This window comes from Emys orbicularis, chromosome 11, assembly GCF_028017835.1.
Source record: "Emys orbicularis isolate rEmyOrb1 chromosome 11, rEmyOrb1.hap1, whole genome shotgun sequence".
NCBI classification, from domain to species: Eukaryota; Metazoa; Chordata; order Testudines; family Emydidae; genus Emys; species Emys orbicularis.
The window spans coordinates 39630360-39655467 of NC_088693.1; the positions used below are offsets into that span (position 1 = coordinate 39630360).

Below are 25108 nucleotides of genomic sequence, written 5' to 3' on the forward strand. Positions count from 1 at the left end.
ACTTCTTATTCTTATACTGTGCTGAATACTCACTATTTTGAAACATTTTAATATAAAGCCCACTGTTTTCTAGGATACTGAATATTTTAAATTGGCTTTAAATCGGATGACATTTGTAAGCCCAAGGCAGTGCTTAACCCATAATTACAGCAGTGTCACATCTTGGAAACTCTAGCAGTTCTGTATCCCAGTGGAAATGCATTTTGCTTCTCTACCAAAAAGTTTGTGTTGACTCATTTCCTTTACCAATATGACAATTTCCTGCACATATTTAATGCTTTGGGCAAGATTGCAGTACATTAACAAACCTGACTTCGTATGACATAACCAAATTAGTATAGCTTTAAAATGAAGTTTAAAGTTTAAAACTTCCTAAGCTGTTTCAAATGGATTTTTATTCATTTCGCTTTCATATGGGCTACTTTTGTCAGTGATTCTGCAATGCTTTAATTTCCCATATCTGAAATAATTGAATGACTAATTGCTCTGAATTGTATGTTTCTGTTTAACTGTTTTATACTTATTGCATGTATTGTAGCATTGAATGTTCACTGAATTTCCACTAACTGACATTACATTTTGTTTCTTTTAAACAATGAAAAAACTGTAAACTTACAATAGCTTTAACATTTCATAGTGTGTATTTGCTTCACTAATCTCTGGCCTCTTTTGATAATGCTGCATGGTTGTTCAACCTACGGTATCAGGACGCTGCATTGGGATACTGATCCATCAGTTCTTCAGCTCCACTCTGATTCCGATCTGGGGTATTTCATAGATTTTATATTCCCTCTTCTGTGTATTTATAAATATACAATTTATATATATATCTCCAATATGAGAGCTTTTTTAAAAATGAATTTTAAAGTACTATTAAGGGAACACAAGTTCTGAAAGTAATCGAAGTTCATGCTGTCCCTGGGTTTAGTGCAACTGGCCTATAGTAGGCAACTTCAGTCTTACTGTAATTGCAGGTTTATCATTTTTCCATCAATATGTTTCACTCTTAACATTTTTTATCTACATCTTTTTTCTTGGCAAGACAAACTATAAAATGTCATTCTATTGAGATAAAATAACGACACATTTAAATATATACAAAATGTGTCTAATATAAGAAAAGATGGGAACTCATTGTTTTGTGGCTAATGTATCATGAAGTCTATTATAACTTGTAAGCTTTTTCATTAAGCCCCACATCATGTTATAGAATTGTATTTGCCTTCCAAAAATTAAAAAAAGAAAGAATCTGTTAGAATTTTTCCTTGAGCCTATTTAGTCTTAATGGATTTTTTAAGTGTGGGAGAAGACGATGGAAAGATTAATTTTCACATACTGCTTTTTATTGCTGGATTATTGGAATAGTGATTAATATACATATCGAAGTTAATAGGAGTTTTTGTATAAAAGTTCTCCTGATATGGGTCTAACTTGCGCTATATTATATATATATATTGTGTGTGTGTGTCTGTGTTGCAGTTAGACCCATTTTGTCCATGTCAGTATTTAAATGAGATTTTGTTCTCAATTTTTCTTGTTAAATCTTTAAGTTCTTTGGTATTCCGTTCAGGGATATTATACTACTGTTTGGGAACAGACTTACAGTTCTAAGTCATAAATAATAGGTTTGGGAGAGCTAAGGAAATGGCCAGCATAGTTAAATGATTCTGGGAAACTGTCATTAATTGCAGAATAATTAAACAATTTTGCAAGCTATGCAATCTTGGAACCCTGGTCCTGCAAATATCTTTCATGTGAGCAAGGAAAACAACGGTAGTGCTCACATGAGTTAGGTTTGTAAAACAGATCCTTTAGCCAGTTAAAAAAAGCCTTGTCATACACTAAGATTTAGGAAGCCTTGAAAAACACTTTGTGTAAAGTCAAGAAATCCAGATATCTTTGCCTTTTTTCTTTTTCTTCTAGTCTGTGTGTATAAGCCAGCCACCTTTTAAAAAATAAAGCTAGCATATCAATAACATACATAGCATTTTTCAGATGATAGCATCCTTTGGATTTAAACTTGATTTTTAGAGTGTGGCGTGAGATGATGCCTTGCATATCACTGCAGGCAATCTGAAACTCTTTATAACTTAGTCATGATTGTATTAAAAATATCAGTTGTTCTAATGTCTCTGTTCATTTTATTTAGACGTGGGCCTATTAAACTTGGAATGGCTAAAATTACACAAGTTGACTTTCCTCCTCGAGAAATTGTTACATACACAAAGGAGACTCAAACACCAGTTATGACTCAACCGAAGGAAGGTGAATGTTAACTTCTACTACTATTGAATGTATTTTTTCTGGTTATTAAAATGTATCAAGACTATTCTAGGACAGATGGAGATCAGTCATTTTCTACTTGATGTTTTATATTTTACAAAATAAATAGTCTTTCAGAGCTGGACATGGTTAAGTGTAAATTGATCTGTGGGATGACTGGTAATGTCTGTGAAGTCCATATACGTCTTTTTAAAGAATGTCATTCTGCATCTTGTAATTAATTAAAGGGAACCTATTAAGCACTTGTATTTTCCTATCCCAAATACACAGTTTTCTAGAAGACTTATACAGTCTGTTTTAGCAATGTAGAATGTGTTCTGTGCACATTAAGGTAACAAAATCAGTTTATTTGAAGGCTTATGTGTTCTTAAGCCATTTGTGGCATGCTGCCATCACTAGCATTTGATTGAAAAAATGCCACTAAGACTTTTATAAATTGATTTTTATGTGTAGGGACAGAGACTGCCCTTAATCATTGATCAAATTTCCATTGATGAGAATAGGAGTTGCATATGCTAATCACATTTTTGATTCTTAGTTTATGGTACAAACTGAAAACAGTTGGAAATTTCTAAGTTAAAGCTTCAGTTGTAACTTGCTGTCTTTGCAGGAAAGTTTTGTTTTGTTTTTTTAAAGAAGATTGAGTGGGTTTAATTCACTTGCTGTTAACCTTTAGAGACCTGGGAATTAGATCACAAATGACAATATTTGGTCTTTGCCTAGTCCTCATCAGAAAAACACGGAATTGTTCAGTGTGACTGCCTGACTGATCTCTGATGAGCAAGTTTACTATGAGAACATAAATTGAGGGCCTAGAATTTCAACTTCCATTTTGTACTTCCTAGCTTTCTTGGGGTTTGTGTTTAATTTTCTGATATCTTCTCAAGGAAATATAGATAAAAGCTATGGGCTCATTTATTCTGTTAAATTTATATTTTACAGGATTTAGTTCTTAAACCTTTTCATTTAAGAGAATCACAAGCATATTGTCTGAAAAGGTTTGATGCAAAATGTATAGCACTCTAACTTGCATCAGTACACTATCACTTGTTACACATTGACAGTGGTTTATGTTGAAGCCACTTATATTAGAAGCACACCTATATAGAAGAGAAACGAGAAAAAGCACATCACAGTACTACCCCTCTGTTGAAAAAGAGCTTTTCTTTCTTTCCCTCCCTTTTCGCGTCATGTAAGGGAATCCAATATATGTTCCAAACACCTAACTGGGCAGGTTTCTAAACTTTATTACTTGATAAACTAGAGTAGAAGATGATTTTTTTTCTGTATTTAAATAGTATGTTTTATTTCCCCACAAAAATATATATATAGACCTAGTATTTATTTTATTTACCTGACAAACTGGAATATGTACTAATATTTCAATGCAACATATTTATTGAATATTCAATATATTGCCTACAGATCATAGGCAAAACAATTCTCTTGTGAACAAGCTTTCTACCCCTTCATATATAAGGGTTTTTTAAAATACTTACCAGTTCAAAGGCTTTTCTGTAGTTTTTCTTTTCCGTTTATGCATGGTGGCTTCTACTTGGAGCACTGGCAAAAGTGGAAGCTGAATGCTTGTTTGTCAAGCACCCATGCAAGGGTACATCATTAGACATCAAAGGAATCACATTGTTCTTCAGAAACTCACCAGTTCATGAAAATGCTGATTTCCACTTCAACTGTTCTTTATTTATGAGGTCCTCTCAGTTCTGCCTCTGAGAGCTTGCAGTAGCAAGAACCATATAGCTGTGCATTCACATTCTACATGTATTGTGTTGGTCATGGTGTCTGCTGTCAGTGTTTCAAACTCTCCTCCGCTCTCCTGGCATCATGTAATTCACTGTTTTGGTGTGATCATACCTGGGTGGCATCTCAGAATTTTTCAGTGATAGAACAACTTTTCCTTAAAGAATCTTCTTGTCTGGAAAAAAAACCAGGAGTTTATTGCAGAAATTGTACGTAGGAGAGTTTACTTTTTTGAGAGTACTAAAACTAAGTCTGCTAAGGGTTGAGTGCGTCTCTCTTTAGCATGTTGTTGCTGCAAATCTTGCATAGGCTGAGGGAAAATTTAATGAACAGATAAAATTTAGCCCTTAGAATTCCATTCTTCATCCAAGTATTTTACTAATAATCCTCATCAGATGTTTGAGCAGTAAGTAGATATTCCTATTTTATAGATGAGGGAACTGAGTCAGAGGTTAAGTAACTTATTCTATTCTCTCTTGCCTCCAAAACCATGGAGCTTGGATTAGAATTCATGATTTTCTGGTTACCAGTGCTCAAACAAATTTTAGTATTTCAGAGTGATTTATATACAATTTTATTTTAGAAATTTGGGTGGGGAGAGGTGTTTAAAAACTGGTAACTTAAATGACAAAAGGGGAACTGGATACATTGAACTCAGAGTTAAACCTGAAAATCCAGCTTAAGTCTGGTAACATAAATTTTTTGAGGGTTAAAGATGACTTAACTCTCAAATTCTGTACCCTCGTTGACTCTCCTAAAAATAACCACTCCTTTGCCTAGGAAGCTCCCTGTAGCATACTATGCAATACTGCTCCTTCCATCCATTTGCATATCTAGACCACTGAATGAGACAGTGTGATGGAACATATATTGAAAATACAACTGGTTATGTCTACCAACCTTCTAATATAGTCTAGAAGAAGGCAGTTCAGGTTTTTCAAAGATTAAACTTGAAACATTTTAAAGGAAGAATGCTATTTTGAAATGTAGTGAATTTAAAACTGATTTAAATAGTTTCAAGTACTACAACTGCCTCTTAATTCCTCTTCATGTTTTGGTGGTTTTATAGTCACTCTTTCCAATTTTTACAAATGTTTTTCTCTTCCCTCTTGCTCTGAGATCCACACAAACTGTGAAACCTGACTATATGCAAAGTAAACAAATAGAAAATAGCTTTTTTTCCCCCTGTAACCTTTCAGTGATACTAATTTTGTTATATATAAACAATAGTAGGTAAAAATATTGGACAAAAGTGTATTTAAATTGACAATATTCATTTAAATGTGTTTTTGGTGACAGAAATAACTTCTATGTTGACACCTTCTACATCAGGCTCCCTTCCATGCAACTTTGGGAACGTCCATACTATTGGAAAACAGCATTTCCTAATGGAAAGACTGCAAATATTAAATGTGAGGTTCTTTGCTGTTCCATTATTTCTATTGTGATATGCAGTGTTGTAGCTGTGTTGGTCCTAGGATATTAGAGACACAAGGTGGGTGAGGTAATATCTTGCATTGGACCAACTTCTGTTGGAGAGAGAGAGAAATGAGCTTCAAGCTTACACAGAGCTCTTCCTCATCTCTCACTCCAACAGAAGTTGGGCCAATGCAAGATATTACTTCACCCATCTTGTCTCATTATTTCCAGATTGTTCCACGAGCCAGAAGCTCAGTCCCAGGGAGTAGACCATAGTTCCAGGGAAAAAATTGCCCCACATTACTTTTAATTTATCAAGGCAATCTTACCTATAAACTGTAATAACCCATATAACTATTTCAAAAAGCAAGTGAGATACCAAAGTTCTCATTGTCTTCCCTCTTTCTTCCTTCAGTTAGTCTCTCTTTTCCCCACCCCCTCTCATTTTCTTCCCTTTTTCAGATTCTCACTGGAAGGTGGAGAGTTAGCACATGGGTTGTGTGCTGAAGTGCTTTACTTACAATGCCTGCTGAGAGTGAAATTGCCTGGGATTGCATGATCCTTGTTAGTTTTACTCTCAACAGATATGCTGTAGTTAAAGAGCTTTTGTTCAGGAAAGTGACTATGAACTGTCTGCCTCCCACTGGTGATTACCAGAACCCTCCCTTGGACACGATAAGCTGGGATGGGTGGGTGCAAGCAAACTTAAAAGTTCCTTCCTTCCTGTTTGCTTGAGAACTACTGCTTTAATTGTATTGTACAACTGGTATCGTGTATGTGCATCTCTCAAAAGTGACTTGACACTTGAATTAAGAAATGGGACTGACCAATTTGCTTTGAAACCTGAAAGTCTTTCATATGACTTCTTTCCAAATACATCTTTAATAAATAACTGGGAATTATGCTCCCACCTCTTTAATATGGGGACTACAAATAATACAATAGTCAGAAGGTGAAATTGCCACAGAAAACGGGAGTCTTGAAATGTAGGATGCTATGTGTGACGTTGTGCAGTCTATATGGTTTTATAAAAACATAATAAGAAGTGAATATAATGTAACTGGAATATGCTTCATGCAAAAGGTCTCTTGTAAGGTATCATTACAAAGCTTATAATCTACTGAGTGTGATCATCCTATTTGTATAAATGTACCACTCTTGTATCTAAAACTAGAAATATGAAATATAACTCTGAGGGCCTATTGTAATTATGCGAAGTGTGGGCCATTAATAGTGGTTTGGAATCTTGATGACTCCCATTAACCAGGACCATTGTCTGCAGATGGCTGTGTTTACCTGTTAGTCTTCCTGTATATGTGTGTGCTGGCAAGTGGGTAATGAAGTCTTGCAGTGACATGTGATCATGTCACCTGACCTGGAATCCATCTTTAACCTGGGTGCTTTTCCGGGGGGGGGGGGGGGTGGAAACCCAGAGGGACAAAGGGTTCCCGCCTTATGCAAAAGATATATAGAGGGGTGGAAGAGAACAGAGGGAGAGAGGAGCCATCATGAAGCATCCCCTAGCTATCACCTGAGCTGCAACAAGAGCTGTACCAGGGGAAAGAATTGTGCCCAGGCCTGGAAGAAGTCCAGTCTGAGAAAAAGCTTACTGAAGCATCTCTGAGGGTGAGATTATCTGTATTCAGTTTGATTAGACATAGATTTGCACATTTTATTTTATTTTGCTTGGTGACTTACTTTGTTCTGTCTGTTACTACTTGGAACCACTTAAATCCTACTTCCTGTATTTAATAAAATCACTTTTTATTAATTAACTCAGAGTATGTATTAATACCTGGGGGAGCAAACAACTGTGCATCTCTCTATCAGTGTTATAGAGTGCGAACAATCTATGAGTTTACCCTGTATAAGCTTTATACAGGGTAAAACGGATTTATCTGGGTTTAGAACCCATTGGGAGTTGGGCATCTGAGTGCTAAAGACAAGCACACTTCTGTGAGCTGTTTTCAGGTAAACTTGCAGCTTTGGGGCAAGTGATTCAGACCCTGGGTCTGTGTTGGAGCAGACGGGAGTGTCTGGCTCAGCAAGACAGGGTGCTGGAGTCCTGAGCTGGCAGGGAAAACAGAAGCAGGGGTAGTCTTTGCACATCGGGTGGCAGCTCCCAAGGGGGTTTCTGTGATCCACTATGGTCATAGTTTTTTCTATCTAAAATATCTAAGAGGATACAGGCAAATATGTACTCATGATTTGTGTGAGTTCGGTGAGAATGGAGTGCCTTTAGTTTATGTATATCTTTTCAATTATCACATTTAATCTCTAGGCAGTATTTAGTTATGGAATTTCTAGTTCATATTGTATAAACTAAGTAGCAAGACTGTAAGAAGTATTCTTGAAGCTTGTTCTGTTTATCTTAGGGTAACTTGATATTACATAGAATAACAAAATATACTGTATACAGGAAACCACGATGATGAGAATGTGTATTGGAATCTCCTTCATCTGCATACTCGGACTACGTCTGTATTAGAAGATCTGACTATACAGTCAGAGGTTGTCACTTCAGAGTTAGGGTTGCAACTGAATTTCCATTTATAAGCCTAATTTTGGCAGCTACCTCAAAAATCCACAAATCAAAATTAGCAGGTTAGATCCAGAGTTGAGGTCAATTTTTTTTTCTATAAAATGTATGGTGAATTGGACACAGCATTTCTCAATTATGACATCCTAAAAAGTGTAGTTTAACACACTTTTGGAACTACATTTAACTTCTGTTTCCTTTCTCCCAAACCCTCTGCTGCCTCCTGCCTCTCCATCCCTCCCTCCCCCACTCCCCTCCAAAAAAGAGGAAAGAGGCAGCCTTCCTGGACTCCCCCAGCTCTTCCCTAGGTGCTTGACTTTGGCAGGAAAGGTTGTGAAAGTCAAACAACCAGAGACAGTTCATTCAGCCTTATTCTCTGTACTTGTCTATGTTCTACATCAGGGGTCAGCAACCTTTCAGAAGTGATGTGCCGAGTCTACATTTATTCACTCTAATTTAAGGTATCGTGTGCCAGTAATACATTTTAACATTTTTAGAAGGTCTCTTTCTATAAGTCTATAACATACTAAACGATTGTTTGTATGTAAAGTAAATAAGATTATTAAAATGTTTAAGAAGCTTCATTTAAAATTAAATTAAAATGCAGAGCCCCCGGACCGGTGGCCAGGACCCGGGCAGTGTGAGTGCCACTGAAAATCAGCTCGCGTGCCGCCTTGGGTACATGTGCCATAGGTTGCCTACCCCTGTTCTACATATACAGCATGGTGTCTGTATTTTTTAGCTGTAAGTGTTTTATAGTGTTTTTTGGCCAGTGGGCCTTGTTTGCACATTGTAGAAGTGTTCGGCTGGGTTCGTCCCTCCAGGGCGGCGGGGAACCACGCCGCCTCGGTACGTCTGTCGGGTTATTTTGGGGGAACTAGACTGGCTGCGGGGTTTCACGCCGCGGCAACGGTAGAGGCAAACAAACAGCTCTATTCCGCAGACCCAGGCCCTAGTTCAGGGCGGGGCAGTCGAGGGTCTTTGGCTCCGGCCCTTAGGTAGGGGCTGAGCAACAGTTTTAACACGGGCCCTAGCCCTGGGTCAGGGCGGGGCAGCAGAGTCTATGGCTCAGGCCCTCAGGCAGGGCTGAGCAAACAAATGAATTTAGGAGGCCCAGGCCCTGGCTCCGAAGGGCCTGGGGAGAGGGGGAGACTGCCACCCGCACGTTGGGTGGCAGGGGGGATGCAGGCCCACCCACTCCACTGCGTCCCAGCCCGGGGCCCTAACAGCGGCAGATGGCCTGCTGCTCTGTCAGTGGGAATCCTGGCCGCAACACACTGACATCGGCTCTTGGTGTGCTGTAGCCAGACTAGGGTCGGCTGCCCTGGGCTACTTCCTACCTCCCCCCTAGAGGTACCTGCGTCTGGATGGTGTCCTCCACGGAATCAAGCACCATGGGCTCCTCAGGGTTCTCAGCGAGCGGTAGGCTTGGCAGCTCCTCTGGGTAGCTTGCCACAGGCAGGCTTAACAGCTTCCCCGGGGTCTGGTCGGCATCAGGCCTCGGCTGGTCTGGCCAGTCCTCAGGTTGGTTGCAGACTGCAGAAGCCTCCCCACCGGGAGCTAGGCCACAGGCATCTGGCTTCTCCGGCGGCCGGGCTCCTTGTGAGCTCTGGGGTTGGGCTTTTATACTTGCTGTCCTGCGCCTTGACCTCTGGGGGGCGGGCGCAAACTCCACTGGCTCCGCCCACTTTGGCGTCCGGAGGGGCTCGTCCCTCTCCAGGGCGGCGGGGAACCACACCGCCACGTTACACACATATAATTTGAAGTCGCATATCTTTTCTGTGGATGATTTATAATCTCAGGTACTTTCAGAATGGCTGAAGCCTAGTTTCTCCTCTTTAAGCACTCTGGTGGGGTATGAAGGTTGATAAAATGGTTGACCTGAGTTTTAATAATATTTATTGTGTCTTTCATTTGAACATCAAACTTGAAATTGTACAGATCATTTATCCCTCAGTGAAATGGGTTGAAAAGGCAGCACTTCTCTGAACACTGCCCAGTATGGAAATTAAGACAGGAAATTAAGAACACCCTATCCTATAGGAGGATTTAGGTAGGTAGAACAATAACTACCCAACTGGAATTTGTCGAAGATACAGGGGCTAAATGAGGATCTTGATTTTACATTTCATCTGCAAGTCAGTACAGTGCCTCCTTATGTCATGCCCCCGCACTTGGTCCAGTCTAGTTCAGATGCAAAAGTGCCACATACTGAATCATGACTTTTTACCGTGTTCCATTTTGCTTGAAAGTCTTCCCTCCAGGCACTAGCTGGCCTCATCTATCTCACTTCTGTTATACCAGGCCTATGTTTATGAAATGTGACCACATCCAAGCCAGATGCGTTGTAGCTGCAGGCAATGGAAGTCATGAAAATTGTTCAGCTATTGTTGTATAGATGTATTATGACCTCTGAGTTCCTTAAAATAGTTATGAGAAACTCAGTGTCTTGGAGAGATTGGAAGTGGTTCTCTTTTGCTTTTCATCTGACACTATAGAATAATATAAGCATACCTCTCAATGTTTGTTTTCTTAATTTTGTGACTAGGATGAAATGAATAATCTTTTAAGAGATTCATTAATGAATGTTTTGCCACAGTTTTTCATACATGCTCCCAGCAACACAGCAGAGTACCTTCTTTTCTTAAGTCTTGATCCTAAAATGAAGTAAATTCAATAAATGCTGGAACATAAGCAGAATTCCAGAGTACAAAACAGACTTATAAAGGAAGTTTACTAAATCTTACATCAGGTTGCACCTACCATTTGAAGATCTTGTGTGTCCACAAAGTACTCCTAGTCTCTATGTAAAGAGTATAGTCTAGAAAAAGTGAGCAAAAACCAGATATCCATGGTTCCAGATGGAAGCGAACATAGCACCTAACACAGCGGGGTCCTGATCCATTGTAGGAGTCCTTGGTGCTACGGTAATACAAATAATAGATTACCGTTGGGGATAGGCACCCAGACATTCTCAATGGAGGGCCTTAATGCTCTTGAATTTGCTCAGTCTGGGTCCTTGGTGCTAGAGTGGCCTTCCTGTGGTGGTCAAAAACTAATCCAGCTTTATGAGGTAGGTCAAGATAAATCTGTTTAAAAACATTTTTTAAAAGATAATAAAAAAGCACATTAGACTATTATTGCAGTAATTCAGAATTTTTTCGTATTTGTGGACTATTTCTTCAGGCAGATTTTCTCTTATGGATTGTCTTTCCTCCCAGTGCTAATCCCACACCTATGCAGTAGCTATAATGATTGATTACCTAAAGTAGTATTAGAACAATATAAAGGAGATGAGATGAAAATAAACTTGTTCCAATGCAACAAGTATGTTGTCTTGGTAACATTCTTTCCTTATTTTGTTTGTTACCTTTCCATAACGTAGAGTGTTGAATTCATTCATTCAGTTGTACTAAATCTTCTCCTGTTGCCCATAATTGTCACTGCATTGATCTAATCTATCTGGGTCATTTTACAGTTTAGGGCTGTCCTCTTGTGATTTGCTCCCCATCAGTTTTTATGGTGTCAGTAAATTTGATCATAAAATAATTTTAATACCAGGGACACTTGACAAAGACTTGCTATGATTCATGTGTAATCCAAACAGGAATAGGCATCCAAGGGAATTCTGCTTAAAGACTGGCTCATTAGTAATGGAAGCTTTCTGGGATAGTAGGACTACCTCTTGTTTTAAATGCCATGTTGCACCTTTGTCATGGAAGCACTTATGGACCAGGGTTTGAGAAACACTGATTTTGTTAGACGAAAGATGGGATGTGGCTCATTTATTGTTAATCGTTTAAATTTTGTGTGTATATACACATGCCTAGATCCTACGTAACTGGCATGAAACAAATTCTTAAAACTAGATACAGTAGAACTTCAGAGTTACGAACTAACCGGTCAACCACAGACCTCATTTGGAACCAGAAGTACGCAGTCAGCAGCAGAAGCAAATGCAGTACAGTACTGTGTTAAACGTAAATTATTTAAAAAAAAAGGGAGGGGGAGTTAAAAAGAAAGATTTGATAAGGTAAGGAAACTGTTTCAGTGCTCGTTTCATTTAAATTAAGATAGTTAAAAGCAGCATTTTTCTTCTGCATAGTAAAGTTTCAAAGCTATATTAAGTCAATGTTCAGTTGTAAACTTTTGAGAGAACAACCATAACGTTTTGTTCAGAGTTACGAACAACCTCCATTCCCAAGGGGTTTGTAACTCTGAGGTTCTACTGTACTGTGCTGTACCAGAGCAGTACTAAGTGACTGTAAAGCTGAAAGGAGCAGCTGAGGATTCCCCTGCTGTGAGGGAATCCTTGGCTAACCTACAGTTGACATAGCCAGCCCATTCTGGCTTTCCTCGCTCCCATCAGAGGGTATATATCTGGAGCACAGTGTGCTCAGGTGACCTTAACCAATGCAGAGGCTGTTAGTGGTAGCAGAGAAAGTTAGTCCAGTCTTTAGACTGGACTTAGTTGTTATGCCAGTTCAACCTCTGGACAGGCCCATGATTTGGGGAGACGGAAAGATGGCAAAGCACCATGTTTGCCTCCCCTTAGCTGTTTGTGCCAACTGTACTCCAGTACAGCAGAGAATTGAATGTAGGATGTCTAGTAAGAAAAGTCAGGTGACAGTTTTTCTCTATAACCATCTCTCTTATAAAATCTTTCAGATTACTCAAACAACTGGAACTTCACATTCTAGGATTTATTTCTAGGTATAGGCTAACTTACAGCACTGCCTTTCATTCCATCTCTCCAAAATACATTATAAGTTTGATGTTAACATAAAGTAAAAACTCACCCTACATTCGGAAAGTAATTGGGGGAAGCGTCCAGGTTGACACACTCCCTGAAAGTTTTGCAGTTCATGTTTGTCGTTAGGGAATTCAGTGTGACTTCCTATGAGTGAATTGCTGATAGGCAGCAGAATAGAATATTGCATGAAAGCCTGAAGCTGTCATCTTCAGTGGTACTAATAAGTATAATATACAGGAGTCTGGGGAGAAAGACACAAAAAGAGAAAAGGGCATATGTGAACATGTAAGTATTATAAACATGAAAATCAACAGAAGATCTGTATAAAGGTGAAAATTAGCATAGAATTACACTCCGTTTCTGCTTGGGATGCTATTTAGTAATGTATTTCCTCAGAACCAGATGGACTTGGCTTATTTCAATATCTTATTGCATAGATGGGACACTTTTGACATGTAATATACTTTAAAACTGGGAACCTCTTAATTTACAATTATTGTATTCCTTACTCTTGTAGATTATAGAATTACTGTATGTGCAGTCTCTGTACAGTAAAATGCATTTGTGCAACTCCTATCTAATTATTTCAGTTAACTAAAGACAATATTGCTGCATTAGCTCCACACTGAGGATTTGTAATTTGTTATTGGTGACTTCTAACTGCTTAATTATTGGTTTTAAAAAATGCATAAAAACTTTTATGATGAAAATATTATTTGGTTAAGACTTTATTTTAACTCAGGTTTTAACTATTTAACAATTCAGCACATAAGGCCTCTGAGTGCTACAGCAGTACAAATAACAACACTTCCAGTATTTATATATTCCAACAGTACTCTTTAAGAAATAGTTTAGTTTTATATATGCCTGTAGTTCCCAGTACATGCCATAAATATACAATGAAATACAGATGGAAAACTTCAGCTTAACAAAAGCCACCCATTTCACAGATGATTTAACTTTGATTAACCTACTCTGCAGCAACAGATTACTCAGACAACTGGAACTTCACTCTATAGTGTTATTGCTAGGTGCAGACTAATTTACAGCACTGCTTTTCTTTCCATCTCACCAAAATACATCACAATTTTGATGTTAACTCAAAGTAAAAATTCAGTGGTTCATTAAATCTGGTTTTAGCATTCATCGACAAGAGATTTGTCACTTTAAAAGTAACTGCTACTTTTATGCACTCTTTACTGCTTAGTTTATAACCTTAGATCCCCTGTCAGGAAAAAACATGGAGTTAACCACTTAGAATATTGTAATGAATATTCATCAATAAATTGATGTGACATACAGTCCTATTTCCAGTCTTCATGCTCCTGTGCGGTTTTTAAAGTTTTAACTGCTTTATCTTCGTCTTGTTGGGAAAAAAGGGTTAGCATTTTTTTTAAAAACTAGAAATTGTATCAGATGTATTGCTAACTTAAGTGGTATAAAGAATGAGGAGTCCTTGTGGCACCTTAGAGACTAACCAATTTATTTGAGCATAAGCTTTCGTGAGCTAAAACCCACTTCATCGGATGCATGCAGTGGAAAATACAGTAGGAAGAGATATGTATACACAGAGAACATGAAAAAATGGGTGTTGCCATACTAATGAGACTAATCAATTAAGGTGGGCTATTATCAGCAGGAAAAAAACTTTTGTAGTGATAATCAGGATGGCCCATTTCAAACAGTTGACAAGAAGGTGTGAGTAACAGTAGGGGGAAAAGAACGAGGAGTACTTGTGGCACCTTAGAGACTAACAAATCTCTAAGGTGCCACAAGTACTCCTCGTTCTTTTTGCTAATACAGACTAACATGGCTTTGAAAGTAGGGGGAAAATTAGCATGGGGAAATAGTTTTTACTTTGTGTAATGACCCATCCACTCCCAGTCTTTATTCAAGCCTAATTTAATGGTGTCCAGTTTGCAAATTAATTCCAGTTCTGCAGTTTCTCGTTGGAGTCTGTTTTTGAAGTTTTTTTGTTGAAGAATTGCCACTTTTAGGTCTGTAATTGAGTGACCAGGGAGGTTGAAGTGTTTTTCGACTGGTTTTTGAACGTTATAATTCTTGACGTCTGATTTGTGTCCATTTATTCTTTTACGTAGAGACTGTCCGGTTTGGCCAGTGTACATGGCAGAGGGGCATTGCTGGCACATGGCATATATCACGTTGGTAGATGTGCAGGTGAACGAGCCTCTGATGGGGTGGCTGATGTGATTAGGTCCTATGATGGTGTCCCTTGAATAGATATGTGGACAGAGTTGGCAACAGGCTTTGTTGCAAGGATAGGTACCTGGATTAGTATTTTTGTTGTGTGGTGTGTGGTTGCTGGTGAGTATTTGCTTCAGATTGGGGGGCTGTCTGTAAGCGAGGGCTGGCCTGTCTCCCAAGATCTGAGAGAGTGAGGGATCGTCCTTCAGGATAGGTTGTAGATCCTTGATGATGCGCTGGAGAGGTTTTCGTTGGGGGCTGAAGGTGACGGCTAGTGGCGTTCTGTTACTTTCTTTGTTGGGCGTGTCCTGGAGTAGGTGACTTCTGGGTATTCTTCTGGCTCTGGCGATCTGTTTCTTCACTTAAGCAGGTGGGTATTGTAGTTTTAAGAACGCTTGATAGAGATCATGTAGTTGTTTGTCTCTGTCTGAGGGATTGGAGCAAATGCGGTTGTATCTTACAGCTTGGCTGTAGACAATGGATCGTGTGATGTGGTCTGGATGAAAGCTGGAGGCATGTAGGTAAGTATAGCAGTCAGTAGGCTTCTGGTATAGGGTGGTGTTTATGTGACCATCGCTTATTAGCACTGTAGTGTCCAGAAAGTGGATCTTTTGTGTGGACTGGTCCAGCTTGAGGTTGATGGTGGGATGGAAATTGTTGAAATTATGTTGGAATTCCTCAAGGGCTTCTTTTCCATGGGTCCAGATGATGAAGATGTCCTCAACGTAGCGCAAGTAGAGTAGGGGCGTTAGAAAAACGCTTCCTCAGCTCTCGTCCCCTAAGTCAGCCATAAAAATATTGGCATACTGTGGGGCCATGCGGGTACCCATAGCAGTGCCGCTGATTTGAAGGAATACATTGTCCCCAAATGTGAAATAGTTGTGGGTGAGGACAAAGTCACAAAGTTCAGCCACCAGGTTTGCTGTGACATTATCGGGGATACTGTTCCTGATAGCTTGTAGTCCATCTTTGTGTGGAACATTGGTGTAGAGGGCTTCTACATCCATAGTGGCCAGGATGGTGTTTTCTGGAAGATCACCAATGGATTGTAGTTTCCTCAGGAAGTCAGTGATGTCTCGAAGATAGCTAGGAGTGCTGGTAGCGTAGGGCCTGAGGAGAGAGTCTACATAGCCAGACAATCCTGCTGTCAGGGTGCCAATGCCTGAGATAATGGGGCGTCCAGGATTTCCAGGTTTATGGATCTTGGGTAGCAGATAGAATATCCCTGGTCAGGGTTCTAGGGGTGTGTCTGTGCAGATTTGTTCCTGTGCTTTTTCAGGGAGTTTCTTGAGCAAATGGTGTAGTTTCTTTTGGTAACCCTCAGTGGGATCATTGGGTAATGGCCTGTAGAATGTGGTGATAAAGTAGTCGGTAATGAACAGCGGGGAGACTGAAGTAGAGAAGGTCATCTCCGCAAAAGTTCAGGCTAAGATCATAGATTTTGTGGTGGTGTGATGCATTTAGATTTTAAGTGAGTACTTAATGCATTAGAAATGGTAAACTGTTTTTCAACATTAGAACTTTTAATACTTTTTACTTTGTGTTGCTATTCATCATATTGTATCACAACCCCTGCAAACACTTAACACTTGGACCATTATTGTTAAAGTAAGAGGAGGTGATTGGGGGAAGGGGGAGGGAAGAGGAGAGGAAAGGAAAGGAAATTTTAAAAACTTAACTCTGATCCTTCCTGTTCTCCAGTGGATTCTGGTTGTGTCTTTAGATTGTAAGTTTCTCTGGGTAGGGACCATTCTTTTGTTTCTTGCAAATCGATATACAACATTTTAATGTTCTAAGCTTTTATGTTTTAATTCAAGATTCTTGACTAATCCATTTATTTATTTATATAAATAAATGAATAATAGTGTTGCTTAATGTAAAGTATCCACAATAGAATTAAGGCTACAAGGATTATGAACCAGGGGGATGTTTGTACATAAATAAACCTAAAAATAGGACTGAGTCATCAACAGCCCTCATACCTTAAAAAAGTATTGAAGTAATTTCTGCTCTACTATGTCTAGCACTCAGCTGCAGCAATAACTCTCAAGCTGACAACACATACTGAGAGTAATATGAAGGAATTTGGATCTCTGTATAATATACACCATCTATGTTGAAACATTAAAAGGGAGGAGCAATCTGCTACAAGATCTTTTCTGTAAAATATGTAGATTATGAGGTCACTTAGCACTAAACAGCTGACCATCTGCATTTGTTAGGAATTTCACTCCTGTCATTGAAAATGGTACTTAAAATCAGTGTGATGCAGCAAAGTTGGGATGCATTTTCTAATTCATTACATTTAAAGCTAGAGTAGCTGTCCAGAGTGACCAGAATCCAGGTCTCTAAATTTAGGGCATTTTGTTAACTGCAGCAAGATTGCTTGGGGAAACAAATATTTTTTTACATAATTAAATGTTCATTGTACATCAATTGTCTTGCAATTTGCTCTTCAGTCATATCTAGTAAATATAAATTTATCAATGTTCAGACCCACAGTGACTGGACGTTAGAATTTCAGTTTGGTTTGAACAATACAGTTTAGGATTTGCTACAAGTTATACAGTTTTCAGATTAATAGTCATTTGTACATGCGAATCCATCTAAAAAGGAGCAGTGTCTTTCTGTTTCTCCGTGTGATTATTTTACCCAAAAAAGCTTTCTTTTTTTTTTAAGTAGCACAAAAGCTGTAATTGGCATGCTTTGTAAGGAAGTGTCAATGTGCAAGAGAGTGGAGATCACTAAGAATTCTTTTACGCGTTCTTTCCCCTTTGCACCACCGCCTCCTCAGCAGGGTCACTGAGATCACTAGCTTTTCTTGAAATGGCCATTTTCACTGGCAGGTGCATTATACCCTGTATTTTCAGATTGTTTTTCCATTCTGAATGTTTGGCAGGTTGATTGCTCTGGCTGCATTGACAGAGAAAGGGCTGACAAATGCGGTTGGGCTGGCTGAAAAGACAGTGATTACTGTTTTCCTTTGTGGCTGATTGAGGCCCTTGAAAGGAAAGATTTTAACCTTCACCATTTGGTTCAAAAGTATGAGCATATATTGAAATCATTCATGCCATTTATCCTAGTTCTGTAAACTTGTCAGAACGTAAAAATCGCTCAATTTCAAGTAATGTACGATTGGCATACGTCATTATCATTTTGATTAAGTTGGAGTTTGTATTATTGTGAGCATTATACAGTGTCACTTAAAGCTTTCTTTCCTGCAGGTACAGTTATATTTTTATTGCCTGTACTATGGAGTTAGAAAGATATTCAGACCTCTCTAAACCTATCACTATGTGTGTGGTTTGGCAGCTGGTATGGCCTACAAGCTGTATTTTGTTTAGAGGGTAAAGGCTTGTCTGTGGACCTCCTGGAGTGCTGGTAATTGCACAGGCTTGCCATTGGGGAAAGACATGATTGGAAGCAGTGAGGCAGAAAAATGTTGTGCCATCCCATTGCCACCTCATAGCAGAGACACACAATCCCAGCAGTACCATCTGGTTGTTGCTATCTAGTCAGCTGGCCTGGCTGCTGGGACCAGGGCTTGGCAGCTGGTTCCCATCCCTTGACCACTCTTTTGTGTGTGGGTGCGTGTGTGTTTTTTGTTAGAGAACTTTGAACATGGGTCAGAGAAATGTCTGTGACAAACAAGTCGAGTCCCTGTTGAATACTGTCTCGTTACTTGTGATGAAGCATGCTGTAGACTCCTGCTGCCATTCCCTTATAGACAGATGACATAGCTGTTTAACCAATAAAAATAGTCTTTTCAGAAACTTACCTTAGAAAGGAGAAGAAGAAAAGACAGGAAATGCATATTCCACAACACTAAGTAATTTAAAGTTATTTTCTGGTTTACAGTATTCAAAGGATAAAATGTAGTAATGTTAAAAGTGCTGTAAACCTTGTCAGTATTCCAGAACATTAACATTTTATGTTATTCATTGCAATTAGGGAAAACACATTTTGCTTTAAAATTCTCATTGCCAAACATGATACAGATAATGAGACTTGCATTTAGAATGACAGAAAAGAAAATGTAATCTCTCAGCTATTATCTTTAGCAAAATTTGCCTCTCAGAATAGCAACCTGAAAGCTAATGTAAGTCATCTTTATGCCATACGAAGACCCATTAGACACTGATGGTTTCAGATCACAAGTAAGCAGCAGCTCTGTAGGCTATTTTAGACATTTGATTTTCTTTATTCTGCAGCATTAATGTGTCAGCATGTTACATAAAACTATGTGGTACTTCCATATTCTGTCTGGAATGATAAATGCTTGTAAATTTAGAGATTTCCACTGTGAATTCTCTACAATTGCTTATGTATTCTGTTTCAGTTTACACAGCTACGCAATTTGGTATGACTGTTGTATACGAAATAGTGGTGTAGATAATGTTCTCATTAATATTCCTTCACTTTAACCAAATGTTATCCTTTTTATGGATTAAGTTTTAGAAACAATCAATTTATGTAAAATTATTCCATATGCACAAATGTGTTTACTTTTGTATTGTTTGAAACTGGATGGAACTTTACTGTGCTTCTCTAGGACTGTTATTAACTATTTTGCTGTATAATTTCTTTTCAGATGATGAAGATGATGATGATGTGGTGGTACCAAAGCCATCAATTGAACCCGAAGAAGAAAAAACATTGAAAAATGATGAAGAGGAGGAAGGTACAACTCACTTTAGGACACAGTATTAGGCATTGTAAATAAAAGAATGTTTAGTAATTTTAATGTAATAGTTTTTTATCAAACTGACATTTTTTCCACTTTTTCTGTAAACAAAAATATAAATAACTTAAAATCGTATGTAAAAATTAAAATATATGGATATAAAAAAATTTTAATTTGAAAAGTATTTGGTTTTTCTTCATAAATGTTTTGACAGATAAGAATGAACTTTAGGAAAATCCAACCTTTTTTTTTTCCCCCCCAGCTGCCCCTCATGAGCTTACAGAAGAGGAAAAACAGCAAATTTTGCACTCTGAAGAGTTTTTAAGTTTCTTTGACCATTCTACAAGGATTGTAGAAAGAGCTCTTTCTGAGCAGATTAACATTTTCTTTGACTACAGTGGAAGAGATTTGGAAGACAAAGAAGGGTAATGTGGGAGTATTGAGTGCTTTACTGTGTTTACTATATTTGTAACTGAAAAAGTGATCTTAGATTAGAACCCTCCATTTGTCTCTCTTTACAGAGAGATTCAAGCAGGCGCTAAACTGTCCTTAAACAGACAGTTTTTTGATGAACGCTGGTCAAAGCATCGTGTTGTTAGTTGTTTGGACTGGTCATCTCAGGTAAAAACAACATTTTCTTTGAGTCACCTTTGCAGATACTTCAAGTTTTATGCACTCAACTTTATTTGAACCATACATGCACAGTGCTTTATATATAGTCCTTAGAATAGCTCTGACACATTCTGCTGTTTACATACTGTAATTGAATGTGATTGTGTTTATATATTTTGAAAGAAGTAACAGAAATTAACAATGTTCTTTTAAATGCAATCTATAAATTGAACAGAAAATGCCCAAGGCAGAAAGGTATAGCATTAGCTCCAAGAAACTAGCCTCACCTAAATATTTTAATTATTGTGTTCAGTATTTATGTATTATATTATCTTGTATTTTAACACTGTTTTTGAGTAAACCTTGTAATTATACTTACTGTGGTAATTAGCTAATCTAATATTTTCTGTTTATGGAGCTGACTTATCCATGGGTTAAACTTAGTTTTGCCACTATAAATTAAGATTCTAGGACTGACTGGACCATAAGGCAGTTGTTTATTTTGAACATTTTTTCCCACTAATTTCTCGATGACTAGTATCCAGAATTGCTTGTAGCCTCCTACAACAATAATGAAGATGCCCCTCATGAGCCTGATGGTGTGGCTCTTGTGTGGAATATGAAATACAAGAAAACTACCCCGGAGTATGTCTTTCACTGCCAGGTATGATGTGAGTTCCTGTCTCACCAGGCTCAAGATTTTATGTTGATTAATTTGGACAAGTGCCTTATTTATTCTTGTCAACATAATGATTTCATTGGGTTGGCATGTACTTTAACCACATGTATTTGCAAACAGATATTGATGGCTGAAGACATCTTCAGTTTGAAAAGATTCCTCTGTTGCAAAATTTCTGACATTCAGAATATTTAAACATGTCTGAAAATCTGTTTCTTAATCTCATTTATTAAAAGAAAAACTGACATTATGCCTTAAGTATGAGAGGTTTTTCAGGAACTATGATGCAGAATGTATAACTAGATCGTAGCCCACTGAATAAAATGTACATAGCCTGAGGAATTGGAAAAAAATAGATAAGTAAAAACACATGCTTCAAGTAAAAAACAGATGCAGGTTTTAAAATGGATTACTGAAAGGTAAAAATGTGCCAACCTTTTCTGTTTGACCAAACCTGCAATAACCATTTATTTTCAAAATGTCATAATTCTGAAAAATCACTTAGTTGAATTAAAACTAGTTTGTAATCTGATGCTGTCAGATTACTGTCAAGGCATAGATTGCAAAGGTAATTATATTATGATTTGATACTATAGTGACAAAACAGTTTTCTGCTCTCCTTGAAAAATGACCACAGAATGTGTCTTATTACTGGATTCTATTTCTGTTACTACTAACTTCTAGGAAAGATACAAATCAAATGTATGCATATGGAGAGAGTGGGATTTTTATTTGTATTTAGTAAGAGTTGAGACCAGAAGAATGTCAAGGTTTTTAAGTAACCATTCAACTCATGTAGTTGTGAACCTTCATATGTTTGGACAAAGGAGCAGAAGATAGTAAAAGCAATATCAAATGTAACTGAGGAAACAGCGCGCTACCAGTAATTAGTCAGATTTTCTATCCTTAAATTCTTGATTTTAGTCTTAAACATAAAACTGTTCCCTTTGTATATGTGTGGTTTTTGTTTTGTGTGCGTCTCCTCTGCAGTCAGCAGTGATGTCGGCTACATTTGCAAAATTTCATCCAAATCTGGTGGTTGGTGGCACATATTCAGGCCAAATTGTGCTATGGGATAATCGCAGCAATAAAAGAACCCCAGTGCAGAGAACTCCACTTTCAGCTGCTGCTCACACGGTAGGGGGTGAAATGAGAACTTCTCACTATTGAGCCATTAACCCCTTGGGGTGGGAGAGGGTTTCCCCTGGATGAACAGTAATGATGTTTTAATACTTATGTCTGGTTTACCAATAGTAGCACTGAAAAATTGTCTTTGTCGTAGAGCTGTCAGTTTTATAGGAGCCTATCTCAACACCATGTGTTACATGCTAAAAAGCTAAATGAGTTTTCATATATTTCAAATAGTATTGTTAGTCAACTTAAATTGCTTTATGAAATATTAATTTGTATTTCACTCGTGTTAAGTGAGTGTTATTGAATTTGTTACTATGGAAACTGTTTCTGAAAAGGATTTTGTAATCTCTCTTCAGCACCCTGTGTACTGTGTAAATGTGGTTGGGACCCAAAATGCTCATAATTTGATTAGCATCTCAACTGATGGAAAGATATGCTCATGGAGTCTGGACATGCTTTCCCAACCGCAGGTAGGGTAAACTTGGAAAAGTATGTAAGAGAGAGCTATAGATGAGGCTATTACTTACCACTTACTCTCTTTGAGCTCAGGTAGTCTGTACGTTACTAAATTCTTAGCATTCTAATATTAATTTCACCTGTTTGCTTTTAGTATTTCATAAGACTTTGTAAAGTAGTGTTAAGCATTTTGACAATATGCAGACATTCCCAGCTGAGTAGTTGTATAGTAATTCTGTAAGATAAATTCCTTTTTTACTGTAGTAAATCAAGTGTCATCATAATTTTTGGATTCTTCAGTACTGATGCTAAAGTTTGGATTCATGAATAAGAGGCAGATCTTCCAAATGTAGAAAAGGGCTGGAATAAGAATAGCTTGTGAACTAACTAGTACTAGAAAATCTACACGATTTCTGGTAAAAGTTAAGATGGCAAGTTTGAAAAATAAGTTCCTGCTACTTTTTTCTCCAGGATAGTATGGAGTTGATTCATAAGCAATCCAAGGCTGTAGCTGTCACGTGCATGTCCTTTCCTGTTGGAGATGTCAACAACTTCGTTGTTGGAAGTGAGGAAGGCTCTGTGTACACAGCATGCCGCCATGGCAGGTGAATAGACACTCAGATTATTTTTTTATTTAAAATAGCAAAGCTTATCAGGATTTTTCACTTAATATAAGAAACATTTTGTTGCGCAAGCTAAATTAATGTTCATAGCAGAGCTTCGTGCTTGTATAAAAAGGTAATATCTTTTTTAAAATATGAAATATTAAATCAGACTTTTAAAGTTCAAGAAAAGATGCACCATTGCTACTGGTGGATCTTTACTTTGGCTAGGAATACTTTTAATTATGAAAAGGAAGATGAACTGGTAGACTTCAGTTCTATTCATTTGAATTGGAGCAGAACATCCCAAACTTTATCAGTTCTACGGATAATTGTACAGTAAAATCACGCACAAATCTTAAATTGGCTAGCATTTCTCCTGCTGTTCTATCTGTTTTGAAATTGTCTGGCTGTATCTTATCAATTGCTTTCTTAAATAAAATTGAGTGTCCAGTTTTCATCTGAAATACACATCACTCTCATGGCATAGCTCTTTGGTTTAAAACTAGCCCAAATTGTATCCCTTCTTTGTAACATCCTTTTTCCCTCCTCTCCACTTTATCAGTTCTGATATGAGATTATTGGGGATGTATTGTCACTAGGACTAAACTCTGCCTCAGCTACTTGAGTGCAACTCCTGTTTAAGGCAATGGGAGTTTCATATCCATATTTGAGGACTGAATGTTGTTATTTGATCCAAATATTTAGCAGTTGCTTGAAGAGGTACCTAGTCAAATCTGGATGGGATAGCCTTGCCAAATGTTACTGTTTTCTATGGTATTATGTCTGCACTTAAATATAACAGAATAGGGTTTTGGAAAAAAAGAGGCTAATACACAGGATCATATTCAAACCCACATTTCACTTTCCCCTCTGCAGGCCATATCTATTTGGGTTCCATTGAAACCCACTCCCAGTTTATTTAAAACATGTATTCCTTATTGCCTCTGTGTGAAATATAGTTTCAAAGGAAATTAACCTACATAATGTATTTTAAAACAGCAAAGCGGGAATCAGTGAGATGTTTGAAGGACACCAAGGACCAATCACAGGTATCCACTGCCATGCAGCAGTTGGACCTGTAGACTTCTCTCATCTTTTTGTCACCTCATCATTTGACTGGACAGTAAAGCTTTGGACAACTAAGGTATCTAAAACAGAGGCGTCTAACAGATTAGACTTTGACATAAGGTGGTGCTATAATGTAAGCTTTAGTTAACCAAAGTGTTGTCAAAGGGTTTAGGGAAGCTTGTTAAGTCGACTGGGTGAATGGTAACATCAGATGAGTTAATTTATGTAGCTTAGTTCTCTTTTAATAACCTGCAAGTAGCATCACCAAGATTACTGTAACTTATCACCTAAATGTAACTTATATGTAAATGTGGCCAAATTTGTCTATTTCTGGTCCATTTTGCTCATCCTTTTAACTTTTGTAACTGGGTTGGGAAGACCAATGTAACGATTCAAGTCAGTTATTTTGTAATTCAGGTATATTATGTATTAAGTATATTATAATTATGGTAATTCAGGTGTCCATTTCAGGTCCTCGCATCTCCATAGTCCTCACTGCCTCACTACAGCACACAAGGCATTGCCACAGTCTTGTAGTGAATTAGGAGGGCTCCCATCAAAACCAATCAACACCGTTTCTAATGAGCCTGAACTGAGTTGCAGTCAAGAGCCATGACTAACGTCCTTTCCATCGCTTTTCTTAGCAAGCCGCCTCTGCAACATTGCTGTCCCGGGGAGCACGAAACTGGGCTAGGGTTAAAGTCAAGCCAGGGTCTCTCCCATAACAGTGCACAAGCCTACCCCCTAGGCCATCAGGTCAGCTCAAGAGACTACCAGAATTCACTCATATTTAGGTTGTTATACCAGCCTCCTACTGAAGCTATGTTGTAATATCAGGCAGTAAACATGCTATATAATTCATCCAAATGGGGGGGGGGAGGGTTGGGGGTTCCCCCCCATCCTGCGGTTATTT

General features: G+C 38.1%; 1 protein-coding gene across 1 annotated transcript in view; it reads left to right on the forward strand.

The window, feature by feature from the left end:
- DYNC1I2 (dynein cytoplasmic 1 intermediate chain 2) overlaps positions 1 to 25108 on the forward strand; it is a 48582-nt gene that overhangs the window by 19291 nt on the left and 4183 nt on the right. Inside the window, exons 5-13 of the mRNA XM_065412864.1 lie at positions 2150 to 2265; positions 19549 to 19638; positions 19904 to 20066; positions 20163 to 20262; positions 20792 to 20917; positions 21923 to 22069; positions 22423 to 22536; positions 22994 to 23127; positions 24127 to 24271. Coding sequence (XP_065268936.1) covers positions 2150 to 2265; positions 19549 to 19638; positions 19904 to 20066; positions 20163 to 20262; positions 20792 to 20917; positions 21923 to 22069; positions 22423 to 22536; positions 22994 to 23127; positions 24127 to 24271 — 1135 coding nt within the window. The remainder of the gene's footprint in view (positions 1 to 2149; positions 2266 to 19548; positions 19639 to 19903; positions 20067 to 20162; positions 20263 to 20791; positions 20918 to 21922; positions 22070 to 22422; positions 22537 to 22993; positions 23128 to 24126; positions 24272 to 25108) is intronic.